The 12,664-nt window shown below is 45.6% G+C and overlaps 1 protein-coding gene across 1 annotated transcript in view; it reads left to right on the top strand.

Annotated features, from left to right (window-relative positions):
* The window catches only part of CLTCL1 (clathrin heavy chain like 1), a 112,869-nt gene that overhangs the window by 57,109 nt on the left and 43,096 nt on the right, over positions 1-12,664 (top strand). The window contains exons 7-15 of the mRNA XM_025399141.1: positions 569-766; positions 1,653-1,853; positions 1,948-2,100; positions 2,661-2,783; positions 5,308-5,445; positions 8,936-9,100; positions 9,683-9,863; positions 11,158-11,321; positions 12,434-12,559. Of these exons, the coding sequence (XP_025254926.1) occupies positions 569-766; positions 1,653-1,853; positions 1,948-2,100; positions 2,661-2,783; positions 5,308-5,445; positions 8,936-9,100; positions 9,683-9,863; positions 11,158-11,321; positions 12,434-12,559 (1,449 nt within the window). The remainder of the gene's footprint in view (positions 1-568; positions 767-1,652; positions 1,854-1,947; positions 2,101-2,660; positions 2,784-5,307; positions 5,446-8,935; positions 9,101-9,682; positions 9,864-11,157; positions 11,322-12,433; positions 12,560-12,664) is intronic.

Genomic DNA, 12,664 nt, shown 5'->3' with positions numbered 1-12,664 from the left:
AGGCAGGAGGATTGCTTGAGGCTAGGAGTTTGAATCCAGCCTGGGCGACAGAGCGAGACCCTATCTCAAATATATTCTCCTGCCTCAGCCTCCCGAATAGCTGGGACTACAGAAAAATATTTTTTAAAAAAGAGAGAAAAGAAACTCTGTGCTTTAAAAATAAAAACTTTAAGAAGAAAAATTGTCAGTTCCTTCCACATAGGCCATTTTGCTATAGTGCAGAACGCATCACTGGGGTGCTTATCTGTGTGACTTTAACAACTACATAGACTCCTGTGCTGTTCTGTTTTGTTACCATTCGGCTTTTGGCTGCTTTGCATCCTTTCACTATGAGGGCCACCATCACAGGTGTGCTCAACAGTCGCCTGAGAATGTGGCTACCCTCCAGCATCGGGAGGGAACATGGCCGAGGGATGGTACAGGGGAACATGGCCGAGGGATGGTAGAGGGAACATGGCCGAGGGATGGTAGAGGGAACATGGCCGAGGGATGGTAGAGGGGAACATGGCTGAGGGATGGTAGAGCACTCTTCTAGGCCGGGCCGCTCTCACTTGTCGGGTCCTTACAGGTGCTGTCAGTTTGCGTTGAGGAAGATAATATTGTGAATTATGCAACCAACGTGCTTCAGAATCCAGACCTTGGTCTGCGTTTGGCCATTCGTAGTAACCTGGCTGGGGCAGAGAAGTTGTTTGCGAGAAAATTCAGTACCCTCTTTGCACAGGGCAGCTATGCTGAAGCTGCCAAAGTTGCAGCGTCTGCACCAAAGGTGATAAACCTTGAATACTGTTCAAGTGTTCTGAGTGTTAAGAACCAACCTTGAGAGGAAAATAAGTCATAAAAGTATTTCACTACTGGTATTGCAGTCTATTAGTGTTATGTTAGGAGTTTTTAGTTTAAAATTTTTGCACCAATGGCTTAACAGTAAGGGAAGTAAACAAAAAGCACACTCTTGCTGCATCAGCACTTCTTCCTGTCTCCCACTTTGTGTGCATACATACCTCTCACCCAACGGCTTGGGTACAGTTTCACATTTTCGCAACTCAGACTTTTCCACTCTTGCTGCCTGGTTGTCAAATATGCAACTGTACAATACACCAAGTGGTTGATCCCTGTTTTATTTAGCAATAGTCCTGCTCTGGACTTCCTCCACTCTTTCAGAATATAGCATTTCTGCATAAGGCTTTTTCTTTAGTTTATTTCATTTGGATAAATTGTTCAGAGATTGGATCTGCTTCTGAGTAGATAAAGACTTTCAAGTTGCTGGTCCTTGAAAGAATTTTTATTGTCTTTCAAGGGGTGGTTATGAACAAACCATTTCTAGCCTTCATCTGTGAATGTGAGTATTTTGAATTAGAATATAATGATAGCAGAACTTCACTACTACAAGACTGATTGAGAGGCTGAATTCTCACTGCAGCATGCTGGGGGAGAAGTAAGACCCTAAGTGTGAAGCCACCTGGAGGACCTAGATTCCCCCATATTTATAGTTCTTATTGAAGATAGAAGCAGTTGCCTTAGTAGAGGACATTTTGTCCATGACAGAGCAGTGTGGAATTTCCACTGGCAGATTTTTGTTTTTACATAGAAGCAAGTTGAGTGAAGGGATCCCCCGTGATTACAACACAATGACCTATTTTTCCATTTATTACTAGGGAATCCTGCGTACCAGAGAGACGGTCCAGAAATTCCAGAGTATACCCGCTCAGCCTGGCCAGGCTTCTCCATTGCTGCAGTACTTTGGAATCCTGCTCGACCAGGGTCAGCTCAATAAACTTGAATCCCTAGAACTTTGCCATCTGGTTCTTCAGCAGGGGCGTAAGCAACTCCTAGAGAAGTGGCTGAAAGAAGATAAGGTAGAAACACTTGTGAGATGGTAGCCCCCCGCACAGCTTGGTCCAGGCTCCCTGCCCACCTCCTAACTTTGCCTTGTCCCTTGGCGTACCACAGCTGGAGTGCTCAGAGGAGCTCGGAGACTTGGTCAAAACCACTGACCCCATGCTCGCTCTGAGTGTGTACCTTCGGGCAAACGTGCCAAGCAAAGTGATCCAGTGTTTTGCAGAAACAGGCCAATTCCAGAAAATTGTGCTCTATGCCAAAAAGGTAACGTGTGTTGAACCATCTGCATCCCACTCAACATGTGGTTGAGTGGTTGCTGATTTAAAGTTTATAAAATACCCTTCTTTATAAGTCCTCTGGTGTGAGAGTTGGCAGTGTTGCTATTAGGATCTTTATTGATATTGATCATATTGCATTTTCTTCAGTTTTTTATTTTCCTTAGTTTTCCAGTCCTTCCATCTTCTTTTTATTTGGGAGCTTTATCTTGTTTTTTCTCTCCCTCTCTTCCTTCTGTATGTTAATTTGATATTTTGGCAGACTTCCAGATCTTGTCCCTGTGTGCTCACTGGCAGGCTGTGTTTGCACACACATCAGGGAACTTATTTGTGGTCTGGGCTGTTTGTATAGTTAATTGTGCCTTCCATGGACATGAAATCAATTTATTTAATTGGATATTGTGTTTGGCAGAAGGTGGTACCTACAAATGATAATGTTGCTGCTCATTTCTTTGTTAACATGAGTTTAAAACAAAGGATAGATAACTTCCTTTTCTAATGCCCAGGGTTTTTCATTGATTTTCCTGATTGGTGCTCCCTTGCTTCTAGGTTGGGTACACCCCAGACTGGATCTTTCTGCTGAGGGGTGTAATGAAGATCAGTCCGGAACAGGGCCTGCAGTTTTCTCAAATGCTAGTGCAGGACGAGGAGCCACTGGCTGACATTAACCAGGTGAGCATAGGCAGTTTTGGACAACTTTTTGTGGCTTTTTAGAGCCATCTAGAAGATTCCTTTATTCATTTCCTGTTAACTTGTCTCAATGCTTTTCTTCATCTGCTATTAATCTTCCAGTTTTAAAAAATCTAGTGTACTTGGGGAGTTTCTCTTCTAGTCTTTACTATGTGAGTACTCATTGCTTCCTTTGTTTTGAAGTACTTTAGAGAATGTTTGCGTGGGTTTGTGTCTTTGGGTGGTGATGGTGTAGGGTGTGAGGATGTCATTTAGGATCCAGCCCTCCATCCCTCTCCCCACCCCAGTTACCACATCATTGTCTCTCCCTGACCATTGGCCTGAGCACCAGGAGCTAGTGCTGTTGCATCCCCCAAATGTTCATCCTGTGGGTGTCTGACTGACCTGGATCTACGTGAGCATCAGCCTGTTTTTTAGTGTAACCTACTTAGAATTTAGATGTAAACACATGACAAGTCACTTTCAGTCAATTGGTACAAGGAGCTCTGATGATATATAGATGTGTGACAAAGCTTGAAGCAAGGCATCAGGGCCAACAACTGTTCAGAAATAATAAGTGCAGTTATATGTGTTTGTATGTCTGGGAATTTGCAGATATTTTGGACAACATGAATAAGAGATTTGAGACAAATTTACTTAGCTTTCAATAGGAAAGAAATTTCCAGTTCACATCTTGTTTCTAGTTCATATTTTAAAGTTGTTTAAAATATAAACTTCTCATACTTTATGAGAAGTTCTACAATTAGTAAGTTCTTTTTTATTTTCCTGTAAAGCTGTCCTTCAAAAACAATTACTAAATTTATTCCTATATTTCACATCTTAGTGAGGCATATTAATTATTTAAATTAACATCAATTTAACTTTAATAATTGTCTAAGTAAATGTTTGCATTTTCCCAGTTGTGCCCCAGTAATATAATGATATATATGGGTTAAATATCAAGTATCAGCTGCTTTGTTAGTCAAGATTCTGCAGAGACAGAATCAGTAGCGTAACTCTAGCTATATGAGAGGGAGCCTGGGCAACATAGTGAGACCCCATCTGTACCAAAAATTTTTTAAAACTTAGCCAGGCGTGGTGGTGCACACCTGTGGTCCCAGCTACTCAGGAGGCCGAGATGGGAGGATCGCTTGAGCCTTGAAGGTTGAGCCTGCAGTGAGTGGTGACCTTGTCACTGCTTTAGCCTAGGCAATAGAGTGAGAACCCATCTCAGATATATGAGGGAGAATTGGCTCGTGATTATGGAGGCTGAGAAGTCCTGTGATAGACTGTCTGCAAGCTAGAGGAGACGTTGGATTCCGGTAGCGTGGCTCAATCTAAGTTTGAAAGTCTCAGAACCAGGGAAGCCGATGGCGTAACTCTCAGTCTGAGGCCAATGGCCTGAGAACCCTGGGGGGCCTTTGGGGTAAGTCCTGGAGTCCAGAGGCTGGGAAGCCTGGAGTTCTGATGTCCAGAGGTAGGAGGAGGAGGAAGTCCCAGCTCCAGGAGAAAGAGAGAAGAAATCTATTCTTTCCTTTTTTGTGCCCCCAGCTGATTGGATGGTGCTTCCTGACATTGAGAGTGGATCATTCCTACTTGGTCCCCCAACTCACATGCCAGTCTTCTCTGGGAACGCCCTCACAAACACACCCAGAAGGAATGCTTTACCTGCTCTCTATGTGTTCCTTAATCCAGTCAAACTGACACCTAAAGCTAAGCATCACAGCTGCCTCTAGGATGTGATTAAGTAATGTATGATTACTGCTTGGATCACTTGAGAGGATTCTGGGGGTTCATATGTTATAAAAATCACTCCCTTTCATATACTTCGGTAAAATACCTCACTGATAGGTGTGATGTAGGTGATATGATTTCACAAGATTATCAATAAATTAATGGCCATAAATTACATGAATTGTGTTGTTGTTGTTGTTGAGATGAGGTCTCTGTGTTACCCAGAATAGTCTTAACTCCTGGGCTCAAGGAATGCATGCATCCACCTCAGCCTCCTGAGTAGCTGGGACTATAGGCACACGCCACCACACCTGGCTCTATGTGAACTGTGATGACATAAGAAAATGCAAAGGGGCCAGGAGCAGTGGCTCACGCCTGTAGTCCCAGCACTTTGGGAGGCCAAGGCGGGTGGATCACCTGTCAGGAGTTCGAGACCAGCCTGACCAACATGGTGAAACCCTGTCTCTACGAAAAATACAAAAATTAGCTGGGTGTAGTGACAGGTGCCTGTAATCTCAACCACTTGGGAGGCTGAGGCAGGAGAATCGCTTGAACCCAGGAGGTGGAGGACAGAGGTTGGAGTGAGCTGAGATTGTGCCTTTGCACTCCAACCTGGGTGACAGAGTGAGACTCCATCTCAAAAACAAAACAAAACAAAAAACAAAGGAAGGAACTAATTGTTGAATTTCTAAATGAGATAATGAGATAATATTTCAGGAACTATTTCAATACGAAAATGAAACACTGTGAATGAAAACACACTGAGTGAAAATGTGGCTTGGATATGTTTCAGATTGTGGACATTTTCATGGAAAACAGTTTAATTCAGCAGTGTACTTCCTTCTTATTGGATGCCTTGAAGAATAATCGCCCAGCTGAGGGACTCCTCCAGACATGGCTGTTGGAGATGAACCTTGTTCATGCACCCCAGGTCAGTGACATTGTAGGCTAACACTGAGAGGCAGAGCACCTGTGGCACCCCTCTGTGGGTTTGCAGACTTGAGCACAGTGGCTTTGGACTGGACTGGGCTTGTGCCAGATGTTTATCTTGTACTTCTCAGTGAACATTCTCCATGACTCCCCTTAAAAGGATTTTCCAGAAATCATGGTACAGGACTTTCATGGAAACAGTTATAATTGGGGCATCGTTTCTTTCTTTCTTCTTTTTTTCATTGTGGTAAAATATACATAACCAAATTTACCATTTTAACAACTTTTAAGTGTCTGATACAGTGGCATTAAGAACATTCACAATACTGTGCAACCGTTACCACTATATGGTTCCAGAACTTTTTATTATCCCAGAGTAACTATGTAACTGTTAAGCAATGACTCCTCATTTCCCAGCCCCTGACAACTGCCATTCTAATCTGTCTCTATTAATTTGCCTTTTCAAGATATTTCATATACATGGAACCACAAAATATTTGTCCTTTTACCTGGCTTTTTTCACTTAGCATATTATTTTCAAGGTTCATCCACGTTGTAGCATGTGTTAGAAACACCTTCATTTTAAAAACTGAGTAATTGTCCACCATGTGTATAATATGACTTGTGTTTATCCATTCATCCATTGATGAACATTTGGGTTGCTTCTACCTTTAGGCTATTGTGAATAATGCTGCTGTTCACATGGGTGTACAAAGATTTCTTTGAGACCCTGCTTTAATTCTTTTGGGCATATACCTAGAAGTGGATTTGCTGGATCATATTGTATAGTAATTCTATGCTTACCTTTTTGAGGAACCACCATACTGTATTCCAGGAGGCTGCACCATTTTATATTCTTCCCAGCAATGCTCAGCAGTTCCAACTTCTGTATATTCTTGCCAACACATTTTCCCTGTCTAAAATAATAATAATAGTAATCATCTTAATGGGTGTGCAGTGGTATTGTGGTGAGGCATCATTTGTTGGCCTGAAACTTGTGGGAGGAAGGTATAATCAAATCACATGTCTGTGCTATTTTGGGTTAAATTTAGATATATATACAAGAAAGGGATTTAGAGGAGTTTGTATCAAGCTGTTCACGGTACTAAGTGGATAAGATTGTACAAGTTCACTTTGTTCTTTACTTCTCTCTTCTTTTTTGTTTTTTCTTTAATAATCACTTATTGTTTTTATAATTATAAAACAACATATTAAGTATATTGTTCTGTTACCTCAATTTATTCAAATCCACAGGTTAGCTGCTAAGAAGTGGGTCATATTCCAACTATAGGAAATTAAAGTGCTGTTAATTTGCTGCTTGGTGTGTATTGGACTCTCATGACTTTGTGAGTGTATGTAATAGTGTTTGGTGAATGAGATTTGAAACATGCCAAGCGCCACTCAGAAACTTGGCAGACACCCAAAGGAATGCCTACACCTTAAGGGGTGCAGGACAAGCAAGTAGTTGGGTGAGGTGCCAGCAGGCTCTGGCTTAGCGCCCCAGGATGCTGGCAGTCTTCTCTGGGCAGTAGGACTGCATGATGGTTTCTAAGTTCTCTAAAATACACTGTTGCTATGATGAGAAAATGTTTAAAAACAAGAAGTAAAGATAAACCTGAAGGAAACAAAGGATAGGAGACTCAGGTAAGTGCTAGGTGTTCTAAAGCCCTACTCTTAGTACTTAGTTTGGATCATCAACTCTATGGGGAACCAGAAGTGTGCATCACTCTGAAGTCGTCTGGTGTGTGACAGGGGCTGTGGTCACTCAGTTTGGCCATACCTGGTTGGTGATGCAGATCCTTGAAGGAATAAGAAAGAGTGTGCTGGGTGGCAGGGAAGGCACCCAGGGGCGTAGCTAGTCAAGACCAGCATTAGATACTGAGCGAGCACTCAATTCAGCCATGCTGCAAGGCTACTGTGTTGACCTATCCAGTCTTAGTCCAAAAATTACTTACTTAAAGAGAATATTTAGTGGCTGGGTGCAGTGGCTCGCGCTGTAACCCCAGCATTTTTGAAGGCCAAGGTGAACAGAGCCCAGGAGTTTGAGACCAGCATGGACAACATGGCCAAACCCCATCTCTACAAAAAAATATAAAAATTAGTCAGGTGTGCCAGGCATGGTGGCTCACACCTGTAATCCAAGCACTTTGGGAGGCCAAGGCGGGAGGATCACGTGGTCAAGAGATCGAGGCCAGCCTGGCCAGCATGGTGAAACCCTGTCTTTACTAAAAATACAAAAATTAGCTGGGCATGATGGCGCGTGCCTGCAGTCCCAGCTACTTGGGAGGCTGAGGCAGGAGAATGGGGTGAACCCAGGAGGTAGAGGTTGCAGTGAGCTGGGTGGGATCGTGCCACTGCACTCCAGCCTGGCAACAGAGTGAGACTCCATCTCAAAAAAAAAGAAAAAGAAAAAAAACCCAAGTAGCCAGCTGTGGCGGCATGTGCCTGTAATCCCAGCTGCTTGGGAGGCTGAAGTGGGAGGATTGCTTGAGCCTGGGAGGTCAAGGCTGCAGTGAGCCGAGATTGCACCACTGCACTCCATTCAGCCTGGGCAACAGAGTGAGACCCTGTCTCAAAAATATATATATATATATATTTTATGCCTCATAAAAATTGTTTTCAGAAGTGTTCATTGTTTTTTAAATGCAATCCCCAATTCGTAAGTCTGTATTGAGCCTAGTAGAGCAGTCTAGTAAGCACAAAACGGATTTGTTATGTTCAGGTCTTCTTCTGGCCATTGCTAGTCTAAGGCTTGAGCTCATTCAAGGAGAATCGGTAGACTTGAGCCCTCACGTTGATCTTGCCAGAGAAACCCTATAAGAATGTGATTGCTGGCTGGGCGCGGTGGCTCACGGCTATAATCTCAGCACTTTAGGAGGCCAAGGTGGGCAGATCGTTTGAGGTCCAGAGTTCAAGACCAGCCTGGCCAACGTGTTGAGCTCTGTCTCTACTAAAAATACAAAAATTAGCCAGGCATGATGATGCGCATCTATAATCCCAGCTACTTGGGAGGCTGAGACATGAGAATCGCTTGAACCCGGGAGATGGAGGTTGCAGTGAGCCAAGATTCTGCCACTGTACTCCAGCCTAAATGATGGATTGAGACTCTGTCTCAAAAAAAAAAAAAAAAAGAAAAAAAAAAGAATGTGATTGCTTAAAAGCTGCAACAGCGACTTGGACTCATCCCAGTAATAGGGCTTTATGGAGCCTCAGCGTTTCTCACAGGCCCAACTCTGTGGCCACATGGGGTGGGCCCAGCTCTACAATATGGGAGGATGGAGCCTTGTGCAAAGGGCCTAAGATGACTTGAAGGACAGCTGGGGATCTTGGGACCCACAAGCACTGCTGCCACCACAGAGTTGTGGGTGTGGACAGGGGCCTGTGAGTTCGGGTTGCCAGGCTTTACCCTACCCTGGGGCAAGGCTGAGCAGCTGGTTTTAAAAAGTTATTGCCATTGATCAGGCTTTCCCACCAAACTCCCTGTTTCATAGGTTGCAGATGCCATCCTTGGAAATAAGATGTTTACTCATTACGACCGGGCCCACATCGCCCAGCTCTGTGAAAAGGCAGGCCTCCTGCAGCAAGCACTGGAGCACTACACCGACCTCTATGACATCAAGAGGGCTGTGGTCCACACTCACCTCCTCAATCCCGAGGTATTGTGTGCCCCTGGGGCACTCCTATTATGGCTGTTGTCTATGCCATTAATGTCACATGCTCCCCAATGTTCACCTGTTGATGATTGTGGAACCATGGCCTGAGCCTGTCACTGCCCTAACCTACCATACTTTACTACCAAAAGCACTTCTGGTTCAGCACACGCACAATGTTTATCTGCTCAGCAGCATGTCTGGGCCCTGTAGTACCTTTCTTTCTGATGTCCACCTTTGACTTAGTCTAATAGCAGGAATACTGGTCACCTTTTAACACTGACAACCTAACAGGGCTGTCTGAAACCATTAGCAAAGCTGAACTAGCTATTGTGTTCCAACTTATGGAATAAGTTTTAGCATCGTCTGTGGAATATTGCAGGTGAACTGTTTAGATCAGTGTCTTTTCCCAGCTTTACTCCTTGCTTCTACTTTTTCCCGTGATGGATAGTTGCTTTTCAATCCCTTTATGTGGAAATTCTCTATTTTTGACACTCAGGGGAACAGGAGAATGACCTAGTTATTTTCCAAGTGTTAGCAATCTTTGTAGTGGTGCATTGTTGTGGACAGACTCTTCCTTGTTCCCAGTGGCTTGTCAATTTCTTCGGCTCCTTGTCGGTGGAGGATTCTGTGGAGTGTCTGCGTGCCATGCTGTCTGCTAACATCAGACAGAACCTTCAGCTGTGTGTGCAGGTGGCCTCTAAGTACCATGAGCAGCTAGGCACGCAGGCCCTGGTGGAACTCTTTGAATCCTTCAAGAGTTATGAAGGTAAACCATGCAGCCTTTCGCCGACCCCGCCACGTGACTACACCTCCTTTCTCAGGTGTTGCGGTCCACCTGTCCGACTTAAAACGACCTTCCTGCCAAGCCAGGCAGGATGCAGCACTCGCTGCCTTGGGTGCTCAGTCAGTGGCAGAATGCGACTGCCATCTCATGTGCACCCTCAGCTTCAGTGTCCTTTTTGGTATTTCCAAAGGAAGAAATCAGGTTGGTTTGTGATGGAGTGGAGAAACTTATGGAGCCCGGTGTGTCTGTGCAGCACAGTCTGGCAAGAATTCATCTGAAAGCCTGTGTCGTGGGTACCATGAAAGGGCCTGATGTCTGGTCTTCACAGCCCCAGGAGAGAGGCTCTTTGGGCCTCTCCTAAGTGAGAGCCCACGATAGAGGGTGCATTGCTTTGTAGTATCTGCTAACCCAGTTGATAGCAGGGGCTGACGAGGCAACTTGGTTGTCTTCCTTTCCCCTTTTTGGACATCACCCCAAAAGAGTGTTCTAGGGCAATGGGGGTGGGAGTAGCTTTGTTAGGGACAGGTGGGGGCTGTCTGGCCCACCCAGGATAGAGACTAAGCATTTGTCTAGGCATCAAGCCACTGCCATGTGTCCGGTGAGATTAGGGCATCGATGGAGGGTAGGACAGGACCCTGCCCTCAGGGATCTGGCCTTCTCTTCAGAAGACAACACTGTAGGAAAGACCATGGCGGACGATTGAGTGGAGCTGGGCTGGGAGAGAGCAGTAGAGTAGGTTGGTGGGGAACCATCAGCCTAGGGGCTGCCCATTCCCTTCCTAGCATCAGAGTCTCACAGTTACAGTGAAAGACCTCGACAGGCGGGGGCCTTCTCGGATGTACCTATCTTGTCGTTACTGTCCAGAGTTGCAGGCCTCCTCCTGGAGGCCGTGGCTTATTTCTCTCTCCCTTGGCATCAGTCCCACAGCCCTCTCAGATTACCTCAGTGGGAATTACTCTTGACGACGACTATCTAGGTATACCTGGGCCCCCAAAAGGAATTTCACAAGTACCAAATATCTAGTATTTTACATCAAAACATGCCAGGTATGCCTGCCAAATTTGATGGAAATCTGACTAGCTATTTTTGGGAGCTGCCAAAACAGACAGATGGCATATTGATTATGAGTTCTGAGTGGGCTGTGGGTCCACTGGAGAGTGGAGCAGGGTGGGTCCCTGGAGAGTGGAGCAGGGTCATCGAGGGAAGGTGGACAGCAGCTACGGAGGAGACCAGGTGGGTGTTGCAAGGACAAAAATGAAACAGTCTCTCTTCATAGGCCTCTTCTACTTCCTGGGCTCAATCGTGAACTTCAGCCAAGACCCAGACGTGCATCTGAAATACATTCAGGCTGCCTGTAAGACAGGGCAGATCAAGGAGGTGGAGAGGATATGCCGAGAGAGCAGCTGCTACAACCCAGAGCGTGTGAAGAACTTCCTGAAGGTGTGTTCCAGCACTGCCTCCTTGTGTTCCACAGCTGAATTGCTGATGGCAGATGGGGCAGACCATCCGCAGGACGTCCCAGGAGGCAGGAAGCTGGATCTGTCTCGCCAGGGACCCCTTAGTCCCAGGGACAGAGCTCCGCCTTATGGCTTAAAGTTCTAGAGGAACCCTTCTATCGTTTTAAGAACGTGGAACGCAGCTTGAGGCTGTGCTCTAAGTATCTGGCACGTGAGTGGAGGGAGTTAGTTTATTGCTGCATTGTAATTCATCAACATCCCATTAGTGCCATTGTCAATTAAGCAGGCAAAGCTGCAGAAACAAGTAGACCACTCAGCACTAGTGTCATAAAGAACAGGAAGCCTGCTTCCTTATGTGGCAGTCCTGGGTGGGCTGGAGGTCAGTGGGGTGGCTTTCCTTCCCACTGTCCTTCAAGGACCAGGCTCATGGCTGCTTTGCGGTGTTCAGCACCTCACCTGGATGTCGTCTTCCCAGTCAGCTAGAAGACAGGAAGAGCACAGAGGAACCAGCATGGGTGGTTTTTATGGGCGAGGCCTGCAAGTGGCAGATGAGACTTGGATTCACGTCCCCTTGGAGGGAATGAGGTCATGTGGCCACACTTAAAACTTCAAGGGAAACCAGGAAATGTGATCTAGGCATGGGACCACACAAGGGGGAGGCATGATTGTGGTGACCTGTGGCTGTCCTACCCAAGTGTCATCATCATCTGGGAATGGTGCCCAGGTGTGTTTCCATGGCCTGCGGCTGCATGTCTGAAAAGGCAGCCTTTACTGCAGGTGTGCTGTTCTTGAGAATGGCCTGGTTTCTGTTGGGTTTGCACGTAATGAGCTGCTTGTCTTAAAAGATATTTTTGTCCAGATTTGGAATGTTAATGCCACATTTAACGGTCTTTAACCAAATACTATTATCTTTCACTTATTTCCAAAGCAAACACCATACCACAAAACGACAGCCTATCTAGAGCAGTCTCATTCTGAGTCTCCTACATGTCACTCTGCTGCAGAGAGAGTGCTGTCCCATATGGGCAATGAGTCCGAGGTCTGGCTGTCTGGTTTCTCCACTCCCTGACTTGTTCTGTGCATTCTAATCCTCAGGAGGCCAAGCTCACAGACCAGCTTCCCCTCATCATCGTGTGCGATCGTTTTGGCTTTGTCCATGACCTTGTCCTGTATTTATACCACAACAACCTGCAGAGGTACATTGAGATCTACGTGCAGAAGGTACTGCTGGCTCCCTGGAGTGACCCACAGCTGCCTCTGGGCCCCAGTCAGTGACAATAGTCTTCACCTCAGAGGCTGCCTCTAACATCTGGCATTTCAGAGACT

Source organism: Theropithecus gelada, chromosome 10, assembly GCF_003255815.1.
Source record: "Theropithecus gelada isolate Dixy chromosome 10, Tgel_1.0, whole genome shotgun sequence".
NCBI classification, from domain to species: Eukaryota; Metazoa; Chordata; class Mammalia; order Primates; family Cercopithecidae; genus Theropithecus; species Theropithecus gelada.
This window is presented reverse-complemented; position numbering and strand designations above follow the sequence as displayed.